Source organism: Protopterus annectens, chromosome 6.part1 (assembly GCF_019279795.1).
Source record: "Protopterus annectens isolate FY-2018-M chromosome 6.part1, PAN1.0, whole genome shotgun sequence".
Classification (NCBI taxonomy): domain Eukaryota; kingdom Metazoa; phylum Chordata; order Ceratodontiformes; family Protopteridae; genus Protopterus; species Protopterus annectens.
The window spans coordinates 118,418,683-118,439,113 of NC_056738.1; the positions used below are offsets into that span (position 1 = coordinate 118,418,683).

Below are 20,431 nucleotides of genomic sequence, written 5' to 3' on the forward strand. Positions count from 1 at the left end.
GGTGCAGAACAGATTAGAGTAGTGTCATTAGCGTATTGCACTATTTCTGCTTTGGTGGTTGCTAGATGGAGTTGGTTTGTAAAAATGTTGAAAAAAAGGGGGCCGAGGATTGAACCCTGAGGTACTCCTGCTGTGGCTGGGAGTGCGGAGGATGGGGAGTCGAGCCATTTGACTGATTGGGAGTGGTGGTCTAGGTAATTTTTAAACCAAAGTAGGGTGGGGTTATCCATGTTGAGCTCAGAGAGACAGGTTAAGAGTTTGTTATAGGAGAATGTATGGAATGCTTTAGATAAGTCTAGAAAGATAGCAGAGACTAGTTGACCTTGGTTCCTATGAGTGTTAATGGTGTTGGTGAAGTTAATTAGGACAGTGGTGGTGCTATGAGTAGGTCGGAAACCATGTTGAGTTTTGGATAATAAATTATTGTTGAGGAGATGGGTAAGGAGTTGGCGGTGAATACATCTTTCTAGAATCTTAGATAAGGGTGACAGGATTGTGATGGGATGGCAGTTGGAGAGGTCTATGGATGGGTCACTCTTGTGGAAGGGGATGATATAAGAGGTCTTCCATAAGGATGGAGTGGTGTGTTCAGTGATGGATCTGTTTATCAGTAAGGAAATGGGGTATGCTATGGCTCTAGAGGCAAGCTGAAGGTACTCTGCAGGGAGGTTATCAGCAGTGAGGGTGGTGGGTTTGAGTTTGGATAAGAGTTTTTGGATAGTAGATGTTGGTACTGATTTGAATGAGAATGGGGAATTATTTATTAGACCTGTAGGAGGTTGGGGGGGTTGGAGGAATTTGTGTTGTTTTAAGTTTAAGTATAGAGTATATAAAACTAAAGTGACTAAAAACATTCTCACTGCTTGCATCTTACTATGTATATATCCATAATCAATCAATTTCAGTTTCTCAATGTTTGCATTATCTTTTATTTGGTTTCTTTCAACATATCCTTGGCTGCCACAACAGAATACTTTTTACTCCATACATCTAAATATCTCACCTTAGCATGTCCCCATAAGTACGAGTACTATCAATGGTCCTACTGTTAACAAGGATGAACCTACCTACTTATCCAAATATAATAAAAAAAAAAAATGACAGCACCTTGTGAGGCAGCGGCTGTGTCACCTCATTATAGAAATATGCACATTTTATCTTCTTTTGCACAATAGACCTCGAAAAAAATCAGTTTTGGCATTTTCAGTTGAAGGTACAATAGGTTACAGCAGACATAAGTTATGAGAAATTTAACAGTCAGCATCTACATGTTGCTGGATTGATGCCTTGAAATCTACAGAGTATCTGGGGCCTACAACTTTCACAGAGTCACAGCCGATGGGTATTTTAACTTTACACACTCTAATATGCTTGAAACTGGTAGAAAAAGGTTTTGGAACATGCTGGACAAGGAAAAAAAAAAAATGTCAAATTACAAGGAAAAGAGAACGCAGAGCAAGTATTGCTGTTAAGCTAAAAGCAAACCCTTACAGGCCTGCATTACCAACAATATTGCTGGTTAATGTGAGATCGCGGGAGAGCAAGATGGCCTACTTTAGACTGGAACTCTGCAATAAAAGCAAGATGAGAAATAGTTGTTTTTTTTTTTTTGTTTATTGAGATGTGTCTGCATGTCAAGATAAATGACAATGCAGTAAACTTAGAGAGTCTCATGCTGTTTCATGCAGACAGAAACCAAACAATGTGGAAAGACCAGAGGAGGAGAAGTCTGCATCTTTGTCAACAAATATGGTGCAGTAACTGTGAAATCTTGCTATTACACTGCTGTGAGAACTTAGAATTCCTGTCCATCAGATATACACAATTTTACTTGCCCAAGGAGCTGAATGGGGTCAGTATAACATTGGTGTATATCCCACCCAGTGCTAATGCCACTGAGGGTCTAAATAAACCATGCAATCATATCGGTGAGCTACAGAGCAAAAATCCTGACTTTGTACACATGGTAGTGGGGGACTTTAACAAGGCATATCTGAAAGAAGTACTCTCACACTACCATCAGTATGTGGATGTTCTCACTAGGGGTGATAAGATCCTGGACAATGTGTATACAAACTTAAAGAAAGCCTCCAAAGTAGTGCAGCTTCCACAAATGGGACAATCTAACCATTATACCATCTTGCTATCACCAGCCTACAAACTAGCACTGATTAGAGAGAAACCCATGAAGAGACAAATCATGGTTTGTCCAAAGAGAGCCATGGAGGCCCCCCAAGACTGCTTTGAAAGAACAGACTGGGATGTATTCAAGGAGGCAGTAAATCAGCATCTAAACACAGATGAATACACAGAGGTTGTGATGTTGTACATTTCAAACTGCATTGATGTAATAACAAGCACGAAGAGCATCGCAATCAGAGCAAATCAGAAGCCATGGCTCCACCCTCAAGGTGTATGATCTTCTGAAGGCAAGAAATGTAGGTTACGGGGCAAAGCAGCACTAAGTGAAGCAAGAGGCAATCTGAGGAGAGGTATAAAAGAGGCATAGAGGGAGTATGGCAGAAGGGTGCAGAGCCACTTTGATGACATGAGGGATGCAAGGGGATTATGGCAAGGCATACAGGAGATCACTGACTACAAAATCAGGTCAGCACAGTGTGAGGACAGCATCAAATTCCTGAACAGCTTGAATACGTTCTTTGGAAGATTTGAGGAGGAAAACTACAGGTTAACACTAAAGCTACTCAAACTCAGTACAGAGGAAGTGAGAAGAGAGCTAAGAAGGGTGAACCCCAGGAAGGTTGCTGGGAAAGACAACATATTGGGAAAGATGTTAAAAGGCTGCACTAATTAACTGTGCACAGTACACTCAGAGATATTTAAAACCTCTCTTGCCATGACAAAAGTACCCTCATGTTAAAAGGAAACAAATATCATTCCATTGCCTAAGAAAACCTCCCCCTCCAGCCTTAGCGACTACAGACCAGTCGCTCTGACATCCACTGTTATGAAATGTTTCAAGCGACTGATTAAAAAGCATTTGTCATTGGGGCTACTTCCCGATTTTGACCCTCTACAGTTTGCTTACAGAGCCAACAGATCCACAGATGATGCCATATCATTAGCGCAAGGGGGCAATGACAACTATGTGAGGATGCTGTTCATAGATTTCAGCTCAGCATTTAATATGGTGGTACCAATGCAACTGATAGATAAACCAGCATATGTAGGAGTCAGTAGACATCTCTGTAACTGGATCCTGGACTTCCTGATTGAGTGGCCACAGAGAGTGAGTTCATATAAGAGCACATCAAAGTCTATCAAGATTAATACAGGGGTTCCACAGGGATGTGTTCTCAGTCCACTGTTATTCACCATCCTGACCCATGCCTGCTATGCAAAGCACAAGTCCAACCATATCATCAAGTTTGCTGATGATACCACAGTAGTGGGGCTCATCACAAAGGAGGATGAAAGTGTATACAGAGAGGAGGTGGCATCTCTGATCAGTTGGTGTGAGGGGAACAACCTTGACCTGAATGTAAGCAAGACCAAAGAGATTATCACTGACTTCTGGAAAAAGAAAACAAACCATCCAGCTCTCATGATCAATGGTGAGAATGTAGAGAGGGTTAAGTATACAAAATTTCTAGGTGTACACATTGATCTCTCATGGTCGAGAAACACCAGCCAGCTGATCAAAAAAGTGCACCATTGCCTCCATTTTTTGAGAAGGCTGAAGAAAGCTAAGCTCCCACCTCATATCCTCTCCACCTTCTATAAAGCTGCTATTGAGAGTGTCCTCACCAGCAACTTCACAGTGTGGTTTGGAAGTTGTACAGCTACAGAAAGGAAGGCACTACAGAGTGGTGAGGGTCACAGAGAAGGTAACAGGTACAAGTCTTCCATTGATACAACTTTAATCTACAAGAAGCATCAGAAGGGCCACCAAAATAATACAAAACACCATGCATCCAGCACATGGACTGTTTAAGCATCTGGTATTGGGTAGAAGATATTGCAGTATCCCCTGTAGGACTACCAGATTCAACAAAAGTTTTTATTTGACAGTTTTCAGACTTCTGAACCTGAGCATAAGTCCAAGAGAATTGGACATTAGCTAAGTCAGTTCTTTCTTTTTTTCTCTTCACAAATAACTATAGTCTGTTGTATAATATATACCACACAAATTCCAAGAAAGTGCAATATATATTTATATTATCTTTATTAAGTACAATATTAGACAGACAATTTAGGCAATGTGCAATCTTTAATGTGTTTTTTATTTAAATGGTGCAGTTATTATAACTTAGGGGAGGATATACCTATTCTGTATTCAAGTGTTGGAATATTTCTGCTCTTTTGTATGGGTAGTGGGAGTAGGATTGTATACATTAGTTGTGTTCATTCTTTTACTTGTATATGTTGTTTTACTTCTATTTGTAATCTCAAGAAGGAGCTGATGCATGCAATTTTGTTTAGGCTACACGTGTGTGGTCGTAAATGACAATAAAGTTTACTTTGAATCTCTGAAGCTATTGTAAACACATATCTTTCATTTAGCTTATACAGATCCTATGACATCTTGTGTGGTCATGATTTTCGCATATATATTTTTCTTTGGTCTTTTTATTAGTTAATATGTTTTTAGTTATGTTTTAGTAGTTATATTTTCATAGATTTCCTGTAGTTTTATAGTTATATTTTTATATTTAGTATTTTGGTATATATTTTTATGGAGAATCCAGCATGCTTCTGTTTTTGCTGCAGTGAAGTGTTTTTGTTAGTTGCCATTGCTTTTTAAGTGTATTTATATTTTTGAGTCTTGGGATGTTTTGCTAGTTTTTTCATCTTTTAGCTATTGCATTCACTTGTCTTTTTGTATATATTTCTTTCATAGATATTTTTTGTTAGTATATGTCAGTGTCACGTATATACTTTGGTTTTTAGTTTTTTAATGGACTTTATTGTCATTCAGATGCTGTCATTGGTACGTGGAATCTGCCATTAGAATATGATTACTTGGTTTGGTATATGTCTTTGATGCATTTGGTTGACTCTCATTTGTTTCTAAAATACTATTGAAAGGATTTACTACTGGTTGCCGTGATTGGTTAGATTCTGTCTTCTGTACTACCCTATAGGTTCTTTTTAATTTTTTGATAGGATGATTTGGTGCTTGTTCATGCAGCGATAAGCTGTTTTATTCTGCTTTGCTATTAGATGGTTTTGTTAGATTAGACCTATGATTGGTTCAGTGTGCATCATACGTTTTTGGTTCTTTGGTTTTGTTCTCAGTCATTTGTATTATTCATAATTTATTGTGACATTTTTTATATGTTGCTAGTAGATATGCATTTTTAATTTGTTTTTTACATGACGTTAGATTGTTAGATACTTTGATCTTTTCTGATTTCATTATTGTTGCAAGTTATTGGATAGACCCTACTGTTGTTTAAATCTCCTTTCCTGGTTTTTAGTATAGGGTGGCTTAATGTCTGTTTATGGGGTGACTAGTTGTTATACTCTACTTTTTCATTTGATGGTTTTGTCAGAGCAGACCCATGACTGGTCTTGTGTGTATCTAATGTCTTTGGTTGCCCATTTTTGTTTTGATCTGGCTTGCTCGTGTTTTATGGTGATTTTCAACATGTTGAATTGAACATGATCCTTTTCTATTAGGTTTATTATGGTAGATGCAATGTATTGAAAGGAATATGCATTCATTTTTTAATTGTATAGAGGAAATGCCACCCAGTTATTTTGAGTCCTTACATTTTGTTTTATATTTCTTACTGCCTTTTACAGTTTTTTCATGTAGCTGATAGGATTGCACTATTTAACCTCTGATTGGAGAGAGTTCACTTGTCTTGAAAGGCGAGTGGACGGAAGTCTTTCCTATTGTATATGTCCTGATGTCCTAGACAATGTTTTAGTTTATGTTGAACTTTGAGACAACTGGATTTGTTAAACTCTATAGTGGTTTCTAGTCAGGTATCAAAATGTTTGGATTAGAATGCCTTTATAGATTAGAACATACTATAGGAAGGTTTTTCAATTATCCAATTAAGATGTGCTATTTTATTCTGTTTCTCACTGATTGGCTTTCAAAACATGATTGTTAGGAAGTCTTTATTTGTTGATTCCAATTGGATTGAAGTTAATATGTTTTTGAATATTTCATTTTTTTAGCATGTGACTGCTTATTTGTTTTTGATTGTTATGTTCTGAATATAAAAAATGTAAGTGTGTGGTCTTTTTAATGGTTTGAAAAAGCGGTTTGTTATACCATGAAAGTGCTCACCATTTATAATAAATCTTCTGCCTTGACAACCATTATAGCCTGGAGTTCAGGTTCTTGTCTCTTTTGGTTTTCATTTTCTTCTCGGGAAACTGAGTGTTTGTCAGCTTCCAGTTGACAGACACTTATAACATCATCACTGCTTGTTGCATAGAATCAGAAAAGAGCAAGAAGGTTATTGTTGCAATTTTGTCACTTTTTCTTATTTTCTCAGAGTTTGTGTTATCTTGTGCATTTATGTTCACACTTGTGTATGTATGTATGTATGTATATATATATATGTATGTATATATATATATATATATATATATATATATATATATATATATATATTGGCCAAGTGCATACTTACCCTGTTAAAAAAATTCGGTAGTGTGATTGTTTGGTAAAGTAGTTATCTCGGTAAAGTTGTCTTCGGGTAAGTCAGCTTTTGATTATTAGAAGTAGACTCATATATAAATATATACACACACACACACACACATATATATATATATATATATATATATATATATATATGTGTGTGTATATACATATATATATATATATATATATATATATATATATATATATATATATATATATATATATATATATATATATATATAGCGAGAAACACACACACACACACACACACACACACACACACACACACACACACACACACACACACACAAACACAGGGGTTAGGGTGAGAGGCTGCCATGAGACTTCCTCCCTTATAAAAAATTTCTTTTTGTTTTGTGACCTTGGGAATATTGCTGGTGAGTAATGACCTCCCAAGGATTTAGGTGCTTTGGGGTCAAATAATCACATGTCTGTTGAACTAGAAGAGAATATGCAAGGTTCATAGGTTCATAGGTTGGTACTAGGCTATCAGCCCTAGGGCGTATACAAGCCTAGCCATAACAATTCCCTGGCTATTTCTTCCCACATTATTTACTTTCCTGGACCCCTGTCTAGCAGGGCGACTGACGTGATCCCTGGGGTGAATTTCCTTTCTCCCATCCAATCGTCAAGGTTCCTCTTGAAGAGGTCCAAAGAGGCACTCTGCTTGACATGTATGGGCAATCTATTCCAGAGTCTGGGGAGTCTCTGGGTCAGGAACCTATCTCTCCAGCATGTTTTGTTTATTGTGATGACAAGGTTTAGATCTCTGGAGCGTGTAGCTCTGAGGGATTGGGATTTCTTTAAGTGTAGCATGTCCAGCAGCTCTGGGTTTGACATGGCCTTGTATGTTAAGCAGAGATCGCCTCTGAGTAGACGATATGCGACAGAGTATAGCTGGAGTTTTTTAAGGCGGTCAGTGTAGGGCATCTGCTTTAGGCCTGTGATCTTTTAGTGAGGTATTTCTGAGGCCTTTCCAGTTGTTGCAGATGTCTTGAGAGGTACATACCAAATGGGGCGTTGTATTCTATAATGGGTCTAATGAGGGATGAGTACAGTGGGACAATGACCTCCTTTTTTCTGGATGAAAAGCCCTTCGTGATGAGGTGTGCCACATAGAAGGATTTCCTGACTGTTGTTTCGATGTGGTTATCGAAGGTGAGACCACTGTCCACCTGTGTCCCTAAGTCTCTTATCACACTTTCTGTGTTTAGTGTACTGCCACCTATATGGTAATTCATGGATACATGTTTCTTCCCAAAGGGGATAACAATACATTTCTTGGCATTGAGCTTGAGCCCATGGCTCTGGCACCAAGCATCTGTTTCTGTAAAGCCCTTTTGTAGAGTATCCACATAATTTGGGGATTCAATAATGGCTCCCAATTTGCAGTCATCTGCAAACTTTGTTAGCCAGAGTCCCTTTGTGTTGACCTGTACTTCAGAGAAGTAGATGCCAAACAAGAGCGGCTCCAGGACTGAACCCTGAGGTACTCCACTTGTCACTTGTCTGGAGCTGGATTTGGAGTCGGCTACTTTTACAGTGTGGGTTCTATCAGTAAGCCATTTAGCAACCCATTGGGTGACATAGGGATTAATGCCCAACTTAGTAAGTTTATCTATGATTCTAGAGTGGGGGATGGTGTCAAAGGCCTTGGCAAGGTCTAGATAGGCTGTGTGGACCACCTTACCCTTGTCCATGGCTCTGGAGACTGATTCAAAGAAGTCAATCAGGTTCAGGAGACAAGATCGGCCCTTCACAAACCCAAACTGGGTGGGGTCCAGTGTTTGAAGGTTGCCAATGTCTTTGTTTATAAGTTCCATGATAATACGCTCCATGGCCTTGCAGATAAGGCTTGTCAGACTGATGGGACGGTAGTTTCCGGGATCCAAGCTGGATCCCCGTTGTGGATTGGGATAACTGTAGCTCTGCGCCACTCAGTGGGCACAAAACCTGAGGTGAGGCTATGATTAAACATGACACTTAGGTGAGGTGCCAGTTCATATTGTAGTTCATGTAGTACACAGCCCGGGATGTCATCTGGTCCCATGGATGCTGTATTCTTGGCTTTAGAGAGTGCGTTTTGTACCTGTGTGGCCGTTATTACTGGAATTTGGCAATCTTCCGGTATTGAGATGGGCCATTTAGGGGGTGAGAGGGGGTGAGGTTGGCACTGAATCGATCTGCCAGGATATTGGCAATATCCTTCGGATCAGTATATTTAATGCCATTCTGTTTTAGCTCAGAGCAGATCTGAGCATTGCCATTTAGATTCTTGACATAGTTATAGAATGCTTTGTGGTTGTCTTTGGAATCTTTGGCAATTTTATTTTCGTAACTAGCTTTAGAGGATTTTATGAGGCATCTCAGTTTCTTACTGAGGCTAGTAAGGGAGTTTTTTGCATCCTGGGATTTTCCTCTTTTCTGCAAAGTTTCTTCCTTTTGTTGTAAAGTTTGTTTATGGCAGGGGACCACCAGATTGGCTTCCTTTTTTGGATGAGAGCATTTTGGTTCTATTTGGGATGGCACGATTCATGCATGAGTGGATGTGCTCGTACAGTGCCTTAGTGTAGGATTCAGCAGTTGAACTTTCAGTTCCCGTCTGCATGGGTGTCATGAAGTTTGTCACTTCTGACTTGAGTAGCATGAAGTTGGCTTTGGAGAAGTTTTTATGGTGGTTTCTTTACTGGGGGTGGGGTGGGATGTGGATGTTAAGGGTGATTAGCTTATGGTCAGACTTGACTAACGAGGGGTGACCATAGGTATGGAGCATTGATTTCCCATGTTGGTAATGACCAGGTCTAGGATATTGGAGCCCCTGGTGGGACTATGGATTAGTTGATCCAGGGCGTTGGAATTTATGAATTCCAAGAACCGTTGCATAAAGGTGTTGGGACATGAGTAGTTTTCCCAGTTAATGGCAGGGTAGTTAAAATCACCCAGTATTAGGGTGTTTGGTTCTATCTTAATATTTTCCAGTATGTTTAGAAAGGTGTAGTGAGAATCTTGGGGTATGGTGGGGGATCTGTAGCAAGCTACAATTTGGATTGCAGTCTTACCTAGTGTTAGTTGCACCTGGAGAATTTCAGACACATTGTGTTGGCCAACTAGCCTGGTGGTGTGAATATCCTTGGTGAATATTGACACTCCTCCACCTTTAGTGTTTCGGTCCTGGTTTGGTGGCTGAAAAGTGTGGTAAGAGTTGTAGCCTGGTATTGCAGGGGTGCTCTCTGGAGCCTTGAACCAGGTCTCAGTTACTGTACAGATATCGATGTTCTCCATTTTTAGGAGTGCCTCGAGAGAGTGCATTTTGAGGTTTAGATTTCTAGCATTGAGTAGCATTACCTTCAGATTTTGCATGCTTGTACCTGTTACGGTGGTGGTTTTGTCCTTTGAAGTTTGCCTAAAAAAGGCACTATAGGGGTGGCAAGAGCCTTAGCCAGTAACCTGAATCCCAGGGGCGACAGGTGCAGACCATCTCTGGCAAAGCATCGTGGTCTGTCAATCATGTCATCCCAGGCAGACAGATACTGGATCCCCTTTGAATGACACCATAAGCTTAGCCAATTGTTGAAGTCAATCATTTTATCCTTATATTGCGGTTTCATTCTGGGCAAAGGTAGGATGCTACTCAGGGCTAGGGTCATACCTGCCTGGGCCATATGATCCGAGAGCTCTTCCATGTCTCTTTTCATGTAGTCCAGGGAGGTACGTCTCAAGTCATTCACTCCAACATGGACAATGACAGAGTCATATTTGTACTTGTTGTGGAGTGACTTGAGTGCATGCATTATGTGGCGGATCCTGGCACCCGACAGGCAGCTGACTGTAATTTTCTCCTTATTCAACCTGGTGAGAGGGACATCAGTGTGCCGGACTATAGAGTCACCTATGACTAAAGTGTTAGGTACATGCTTTTTTTCCCAAGTGCGTTTTACATCACACTCTTAAGTAGCAAGACCAGTTGTTTCGGTGCAGTGAGCTCAAGAAATGTAGGTGCACTTATGACCAGAGCAGGATCATCCTTCGGAGGGGCTCTGAATTTTCAGAATCTTTAAATTCAGATCTATATCAGTATTTAGCTTTATCAGGCAGTAAAAGCTAATTATTGTGATTTAAGCTCTCATGTTTGCATTCGGTTATATTAGTATTACAAAGCAGCTGTAATGATAAGCAAAAATGTTTTAACATTCTAACATGTTTTGGGGGCTCAGAAATGTTGACCTGTTACCCTTTCTTAATCTTTTTCTGTCTATTACAGTTGATTTTGTTCTTCATGCTACTAGACATTTTCATAATATATACAGGGTACATGTAATAGCTTCCATAATGACAGCAACAGATTCTCTTAATGCATCTCATAACCAGAAATACAATGAGGTTTTGGCCACCATGTTCTATTTGAAAAAAGAAAAAGTGCCTGAATTAATTCCTCCTTGGGTGTTGTGTGCAAATCCAGGATAAGTTATTTGTGTTAATATGGGGAAGGAGCATATCTCATTAATGAGTGCAAACCTAGACAAAGTTATTTTTGTTAAGGTAGGGAGGATGGTTGCAAGGACTGAAGCATCACATTAGGTGTTCAAGGAGGACATTTATCCACATGGGAAACTATATATCTCTTTCTCCATTACTTGGCATCTGGGCAAAAAAAAAATACAAGAAGCAGTCAACTTTCCAGCTGTCCAGGGTTGATAATAGTTTATTCAACAGGAGTTATATGCAGCCACAAGGAGCATCCTTTGGCTATATATTTCCCTATGACAGCTAATATTTCCATTGGCATCCCATTTTTGTTTATAATGTTTGTCTGTCTTTCCTATGGAAATCAGCCTTCTTTCCCCTTAACATTTGATGATTTTTTTAGAGTTTATAGGTTCATAGGTAGGTACTAGGCTATTGGCCCTAGGGCCTATATAAGCCTAGCCAAAAAGGTACCCTGGTTTTTGCCACCCAAGAAAATTATTTTCCTGTGCCCCTGTCAAGCAGAGCCACAGAAGTGATCCCCAGGGTGAATTTCCTATCTCCCATCCAATCATCAAGATTTTCTTGATGAGTGCTAATGAGGAGCTTTGTTTGATATAGATAGGTAGTTTATTCCAGAGTATGGGAAGTCTCAGAGGTATTGGGATTACTTTAAGTGGAGCATGTCCAACAGCTCTGGGTTTGACATAGCTTTGTATGTTTGGCAGAGATCGCCTCTGAGTAGGCGATATGCGACAGAGTAAAGCTGGAGGTTTTTGAGACGGTCTGCGTAGAGAATCTGTTTGAGGCCAGTAATCCTCTTTGTGAGGTATTTCTGAGGCCTTTCCAGTTGTTGTAGATGTCTTGTGAGGTACATACCAAAAGGGGCACTGTATTCTATAAGGGGTCTAATGAGTGACGAGTAGAGGGAAACAATGACCTCTTTTTTCCTGGATGAGAAACCTTTTGTGATGAGGTGTGCCACATAGAAGGATTTCCTGACTACTGTGGTGATGTGATTATCAAAGGAGAGACTACTGTCCACCTGTGTCCCAAGGTCTCTTATCAGACTTTTGGTGCTAAGTAGACTACTGCCTATGTGGTAGTTCATGGGTACAGATTTTATTACCAAAAGGGATGAGAATGCACTTTTTGGCACTGAGCTTGAGGCCATGGCTTTTTTGTAGGATGTCCATATCATTAGGAGTTTCGATTATGGCTCTTAGTTTTCAGTCATCTGTGAACTTCATTAGCCAAAGACCTTCTGTGTTAACCTGTACTTCAGAGAAGTAGATACCAAACAGGAGAAGACCCAGGACTGAATCCTGTGGTACTCCACGTGTCACTGGCTTAAAGTCAGATTTAAAGTCTGCTACTTCACAGTGTGGGTTCTGTCAGTGAGCCAGTTGGCAACCCATCTTGTGACATAGGGATTTATACCTAGTTTAGTGAGTTTATCTGTAATTCCAGAGTGGGGGATTGTGTCAAAAGCCTTGGCGAGATCTAGATGGGCTGTGTGAACCACCTTACCCTCATCTACGGATTTGGTGACCGCTTCAAAGAAGTCTATCAGGTTTAGGAGACATTATCTGTCTTTTACAAACCTAAACTGGGTGGGTCCAGAGTTTGGAGATTACCAGTGTCATTGTTTATAAGTTCCATGATAATACATTCCATAGCCTTGCAGACCAGGCTCATCAGGCTAATGGTGCAGTAGTGCCCGGGGTCCATGGTGGCTCCCCCTTTGTGGAATGGGATAACCGTCGCTGTGCACCATTCAGTGGGCACAAAGCCTGAGGTAAGGCTATGATTGAGCATGGTACTTAGGTGGGGTGCCAGTTCATTCCGTAGTTTGTGTAGAACGCAGCCTGGGATGTTGTCAGGCCCCATGGATGCTGTGTTCTTGGCTTTGGAGAGTGCGTTTTTTACCTGTGCAGCCATGATTTCAGGAACTTTGCATTCTTCTGGTATAGAGATGGGCCCTTTAGGGGATGAGAGGGGGGTAAAGTTAGCACTGAACCTATCTGCCAGGATGCTGGCAATATCAGTTGGTTCTGTATATTTAGTGCCATTGTGCTGTAACTCAGTGCAGATTTGAGTGTTGCCATTGAGATTCTTGACATAGCTATAGAATGCTTTGTGTTTGTCTTTAGAGTCAGTGGTGATTTTGTTAGGTTATCCTTAAATGTAGTCCTTTTAAAGGTGCTGTATTACCTATGCGGGTACATTTAGCATGTATCTTTAATATGTATGCGCATCTTTTACTTTTCTGCATATGTAAAGACAGACGGAAAAAAATGACAGCTCCAGGAGGTTGTGTTAACTGGAGGTGGATTTTGGAAGTTTAAGGATCATAACTACAAATTTTTGAGCAGGAAAAAAATCAGGTGGAATGTTTGTTAATTGCAGACTAAAGTATGATGGAGTATTCCTCCAACTCTAAGGTACAGTGATTTTGGAGATGGTATATATAAATAGGAGAAAAAATGTACCTCTTTCTACTTCATTTTGCTGTTTGCCATATTTATTACTGCTTGTTGGTAGCCTCACTAAATTGATAACAGTGTTCTGCTGAATCACTGCATTATTAGTGCTGTCTGTTACTGTTGTGATTTGTGAGCTATTGTTTCAAAGCAATCTACTTCTTCTTTCGGCTTTTCCCAGTTAGGGGTCGCCACAGCAGATCACCTGTTCGCTCATGATTGGTAGTGGTGTTTTACAGTGTTGAGTTGCCAGCCTGGCACCCAGCCTTCAACAGAAGGCACACACACGCAGGCACTCACGCCTAGGGCCAATTTAGAGTGTCCAATTCACCTACAACATGCCTTTGGGAGGAAACCCACGTGACCACAGGGAGGACATGCAGACTCCGCACAGAAAGCACCCCAGCCAAGGATCGAACCTCTTGCTGTGAGGTGAAAACGCTAACTGCTGCACCACCATGGCCACCCGTTTCAAAGCAATCTACTGATTAACTATATTTCATTGCTATCTACTGCAATGTATTACTGTTTAACTGCATTTTACTGCATTTCATTGCTGTTTAACTGTATTTTTTCATACTGCAAGTGCTATTCTTTTGACTATAAGTGATTAATCTGTGCTTCACTGTGAGTTTTTTCTTACTGAGTTCTTAACCTTAAAATTGAGTACCATAGTCTCAGTACAGGTCTGCAGTAACCAGAGCTTCAGCTGCACGGTTTAAACTCTTTTTGAGATATTCCAGCAATAAGTTAACTGCTTTTTCTGAAAAAAAAAAGTTCTAAGCTTGTTTTCCACCTTTCCTGTTACTAGAGTAGTCCAGATACAGATTTGCTGTATCCAGGACTGTTTTGTAAATTTCTGAGTTCCAGACCCATCTGTGTTAGAGAGAAGCCTTACAGTTTATCAGTGGGAGTGGTAAGCACTGAGTTGCCTATCTATCACAAGAGGAGGGGTTTTCTGGCTCTGAAATTGTAGTTTATTGACCGTTTGGGCAGTTTTTTCTATCCCTTTCAACTTTCTCTTCTCTCTTGCACTCTTAGCTTATTCATCAGCACTTCATCAGGCTTTTTGTAGCAATTATTGTAGCACACATAAGTGCTATCAGCACTAGATGTCCTATAAGGAAACAGCTCCAGTACTTAGTAATGATGACCATCCCTCCTGGCATGTCTAAAGGTCAATTTCCTATGCTTTCTCCTATTAACCTGGTGAATCTGGGCATTCTGAGGCAGTGTAGCAACTGCCTCATGTACACAGACAGCCCTCTCTTCTTACCTCCCAACACTGAGACTTGTGAGAGATGCGCCTATATCTTCAAATTGGCAGCCATGCACTCTTCAGCCAAGACCGGAATAGCTGGTCAAGAGGAGAACGTCAACACCTGCACCACACCCCATAGCCCTCCAGAACACTCACCATCACAGCCCTCACATAAAAACACAAACCACACACCCACCTTTGGAATCTACCCAAACAGCAGAGACCTCCAAGAAAGAAACACACTTGACCATCACAACACAGCACAAACCACAAGACACATAGCTCACCTACACAGTGTGCCCCTAACCTAAGCCCCTAAGGCAAAACAGCTTGCCCAATACAATAATCATAGATGACTCAATAGTGAGGCACACTGATGTCCCACTCACTAGGATGAATAAGGAGGAAGTAACAATCAGCTGTCTATCAGGTGCCAGAATCCGACACATGCACTCAGGTCACTCCACAACAAGTACAAGTAGGACTCTGTCATTGTCCATGTGGGTGTGAATGACCTGAGATGCACCTCCCTGGACTAAATGAAAAGAGACATGGTGGAGCTCTCTGATTATGTGGCCCAGGTAAGTATGACCCTAGCCCTGAACAGCATCCTACCATCGACCAGAATGATACCACAGTACAAACAGAAAATGATTGACTTCAACATTTGGCTAAGTTTCTGGTGTCATTCTAAGGGGATCCAGTATCTGTCTGCTTGGCATGACATGATGACAGACCTTGATGCTTTGCCAGAGATGGTCTGCATCTGTCACCCCTGGGTTTCCGGGTACTGGCTAAGACTCTTGCCACCCCTATAGTGCCTTTTTTTAGGTGGTGTTCCAAAGACCAAATTAACCCCATAACAGCTTTAAATAAATGCAATCTGAGGATCATGCTGCTCAACACTAGAAGTCTAAATCTCAAGATGCACTCGCTCGAAGCATTCCTCAAAATGGAGAACATTGACATTTGTGCTGTAACGAAGACCTAGTTTAAAGCAGGAGAAAGCACCCCTGTGCTAATAGGCTATAACTCATTCCACACCTTTCGGCCCCAGAACATGGACCAAAGCTCCAAAGGTGGTGGTGTCTCCAAATTTGTAAAGGATATGCACACCTTCAGACTAGTAGCCCAGCATAATGCATCTGAGATACTTCAGGTACAACTAACATTGGGTAAGATGGCGATTCAGGTTGAAGCCTGCCTTAGGTCCCCAACCATGTCCCAAGAGTCTCACTCCACATTCCTAAGCACCCTGGAAATTATTAAGATCCAACTCAACACTCTCATACTAGGTGACTTCAACTACCCCTCCATCAACTGAGAAAACTACTCATGCACCAATACACTTGCACAACACTTCCTGGAATTCCTTAATTCCAATGCACTGGACCTGCTCATTCTTACCCCCACTAGAGGAAGCAACATCCTTGACCTGGTTATTACTAACATGGGAAATTATTGCTCTACACCAATAGTCAATTCCTCCCTGGTTAGATCCGACCACAAACTAATCACCATGGAAATCCACATCTCACCCACACCCCCCCGCAAAGGTATCCACCATGAAAAACTTCTCCAAAACTGACTTTGGACTCCTAAAAACATAGGTGGCTAACTTCACAGCACCCATGCCAATGGAAAATAGATGCATGACTGCCGAATCATACAGCAATGCACTGTACGAACACAAACATAAATCCATGGAACTAGCCATACCCAACAGAACCAATATGCTTTCCTCCAAAAAAAGGAAGCCAGTCTGGTGGTCTCCTGCCATTAATAAACTCTACAACAGATGGAAGAAACTGTTGCAGAAAAAGGTGAAGTCCGAAGACTGCAAAATTCCCTTATTAGCCTCAACAAAAAGTTGAGATCCCTCATCAAAACCTCCAAAACCAGCTATGAAGGCAGAACTGTGGCAGACACTAAAAGCAACCACAAAGCCTTCTATAGTTACATCAAGAATCTCCATGGCAATACCCAGATTTGCTCTGAGTTACTGTACAATGGTACCTCCTATACTGAGTCAACAGATATTGCCAACACACTGGCCGACAGATTCAGTGCCAACTTTACCCCTCTCTCCCCTCCTAAAGGACCAATCTCAATACAGGAAGAATGCCAGGCACCCAGCATTACTGCAGCACAAGTTAAAGCTGCATTGCCTAAGGCCAAGAATACAGTTTCCATGGGACCCAACAATATCCCTGGCTGTGTTCTACATGAATTACAAAGTGAACTGGCACCACATCTGTGTGCTCTGTTCAATCACAGCCTCACCTCAGGCTTTGTCCTTACTGAATGGCACATTGCTGCAGTCATCCCTCTTCATAAAGGAAGAGCGACTGCAGACCCTGGAAATTATTGCCCCATTAGCCTGACGAGTCTGATATATAATGCTACGGAGTGCATCATCATGGACCTTATTAACAAGGATATAGGGAAACACCGAATGCTAGATCCCACGCAATTTGGTTTTGTGAAAAGAAAATCATGCCTGCTCAACCTGGTTGACTTCTTTGAGTCAGTCACCAGAGTGGCGGATGAAGGTAAGGCAGTTTATACAACCTACCTCGATCTGGCCAAGGCCTTTCTCAGGAATTATTGATAAACTAAGCAAACTAGGCATCAACCCCTATATTGTTAGGTGGGTTGCAAATTGGCTCACAGATAGAACCCACAGTGTGAAAGTAGCGGACTCCAAGTCAGACTGCCAAGTCATGAGTGGAGTCCCAGGGATCAGTACTGGGTCCTCTCCTGTTTGGAATCTACTCCTCAAAAGTCCAGGCCAACACAGAGAGACTCTGGCTGACCAAATTCACAGACAACTGCAAGCTGGGAGCCATTATTAACTCCCTAAGTGAGGCAGACATCCTACAGAAAGGCCTCACTGAGACCAGTGACTGGTGTTGAAACCATGGCCTTAAGCTTAATGCCAAAAAATGCGTCACCATCCCCTTTGGGAAAAATTCAGTTCCCACTAATTACCACATCAATGGGAGCCCACTGAACACTGAAGGTGTTATAAGAGATCTGTGGACAAAGATTGACAGCAGCCTCTCCTTCGACTACCACATTGCCCCTGTGGACAGAAAATCCTTCTATGTGGCACATCTCATTACCAAGGGTTTTGCATCTAGGAAGAAAGAGGTCATCATTTATCTCTACTCTTCCCTCATTAGACCAGTCATAGAGTATAATTCCCTATTTGGCATGTACCTCACTAGACACCTGCAACAGCTGGAGAGGCCACAAAAGTACCTCACAAAGAGGATCCTTGACCTTAAATACATCTCCTACATGGACAGACTCAAAAAACTCCAGCTATTCTCTGTCTCATATCATCAACTAAGAGATGATCTCTGCTTGACTTACAAACCCATGTCTGACCCAGCTCTGTTAGAAATGCTACATCTAAAGAAATCCCAATCCCTCCGCACCACACGCTCCAGAGACCTCAACCTCATTACAACAATCAACAGAACATGCTGGAGGGACAGGTTCATAATGCAGAGACTACCCATGCTCTGGAAAAGACTTCCCATACATGTCAAGCAGAGCACCTCAGTAGCCCTCTTCAAGTGAAATCTTGATGAGTGGATGGGAAACAAAGTTCACCCCGGGGATCATTCCAGTGGTTCTACTTGATAGAGGCACTGAGAACTAATGACAGGCAGCACTTCTATGTGGGCTAGGCTTGTAAAGGCCCCAGGGCTATTAGCCTAGTACACACCTATGAACCTAGGCATGTGGCACATATCCACCCTCTTGTTAAGGAATGTGGGGTGACACTGCTATACAAAAGTATTTAAAATGTAACAGAGAGTTTCAGAATTTGCTGGAGATGAATTGTATTTTAATTCTCAGTGTGTGATAGGAATCATTTTATTAGTTCTGACACTTTTGATAGCTAGCCTTATATAAGTAATTGCCTTGCTGTGATGATCAGTGATGAAAACTGCTACGGCATTACTGCGAGTGCAGCACAATAGAAGGTGTTATAGGTATTGTTAATTCTAGTATACCAGAGTTTCTTTTGTTTGATAGCCTTTACTTAATTTCTAAATCTAAATATGTCTTTGTTTACTACAGGCAACAGATATGTAGCAAATCAGAGCACCCATCTAAAGTGCACAAATTGATGTAAGTGCTTCAATAGGAGGATGATATTATCAGGAAGTGGGAAAAAAAAACTGTCTAAAAAATGTTTGGAAATAGTAAAGTTGTTTGAGGACAGTGTTATTGAAAGCTATCACATTAAAATCATTTGTTTAAGTATGATATCAGTGACTGTCATATTGAAATAAAGACTCTTATTAATTGTCTTTATGTAGTATTTGCAAAACTCAGATGTCTGTATAATTTAGGTATGTTTAGAGTTAAGGCTAACTACTAGGACTAGACTTAGGGTTGGCTTAAGGCATAGGAGGTATTATGTACTGAAAAGCAGTATAGTTTAGATACTTCTGCTTATTTCTAAATTTTATAGAACATGTTTTTCGACAAATTGGTCTTAAGCATTCGGGTTTTTCTTCTGTGTAAACTCAAAGTTGTACTTGGTTACTCTTTTGACGAATAAATGTAGACCAATAATTTGAAAGTAATTTCAGAAAAGAAAATTGTCATTTTAATTCAAAATGTGGGTCTTGAAATGTATTGAAATTAAAAATGTAATGTAGCCTCAGATGGAATGATAAAAGAAATCTGATAGCATGACATTACAATATTTTGTGAATTTTGTCTTGAGCTGTACAAGCTATATAAAAAATGTGTAATTAAAGTAATATAGACTTTTCATAAATGTTGTTGAAACACTTTTGCATACCGAAGTTTCTTTTTTTCTTATTAAACACTACATTTTCTTCAACAGACCATGTGCTATGGTGATTCCGGACTTTGAACTTATATGTGAAATAATGTTAGTGGCTGAAGGATTTGTGGATGCAAGGATGCTTGCCAGAAAGTTTATAAGTTTCTATACACTTTGTCGTGAACTACTTTCCAAACAGGTAATAATCCATGTCAGATATTAACTGTTACCACCTTTGTTATGTTTTGAAATGACACAGTAGAATGCAGCATGAGTGAACATTACAGGTTAAATGAACTCCATTTAATATGATGTATGATTGTCAACTGTATTATTGCTTTGAACATACTGGTTTATAAACATTCATCGAGGATTACTTGTGTTACCCCAATGTACACTTTATTTACTTGGTGGCACTTCATGAGGTCTGTACATTTTGAAAAACAAAACTCTCTTGCTTCATTTCTCTCTGAATTTAGAGCCATAGCTATGTTTTACAGATATGGTAATGCAGGATAGTATTTGAGATATCAATATCTATTAGACTCTGTCTGTATCACTGACATATGGAAAATACTGAGATCATGTTTCCTATTTATCTATATGATGAAAAAATTAAAGGAATATTTGCTTTCCTACTGATTAATTTGACATCTGTGTTCCTTGTACAGGGGAAAGACAAGAACTGTATACATCATTACTAGAATATTTGAATAACATTGATGAATACCCTATACTCTTCAAATATTGCCTTCTTTTTA

General features: G+C 40.4%; 1 protein-coding gene across 1 annotated transcript in view; it reads left to right on the forward strand.

Moving 5' to 3' along the window:
* The window catches only part of LOC122805262 (dynein axonemal heavy chain 11-like), a 4,596,980-nt gene that overhangs the window by 1,624,017 nt on the left and 2,952,532 nt on the right, over positions 1–20,431 (forward strand). Inside the window, exon 33 of the mRNA XM_044075350.1 lies at positions 19,731–19,869. Coding sequence (XP_043931285.1) covers positions 19,731–19,869 — 139 coding nt within the window. The remainder of the gene's footprint in view (positions 1–19,730; positions 19,870–20,431) is intronic.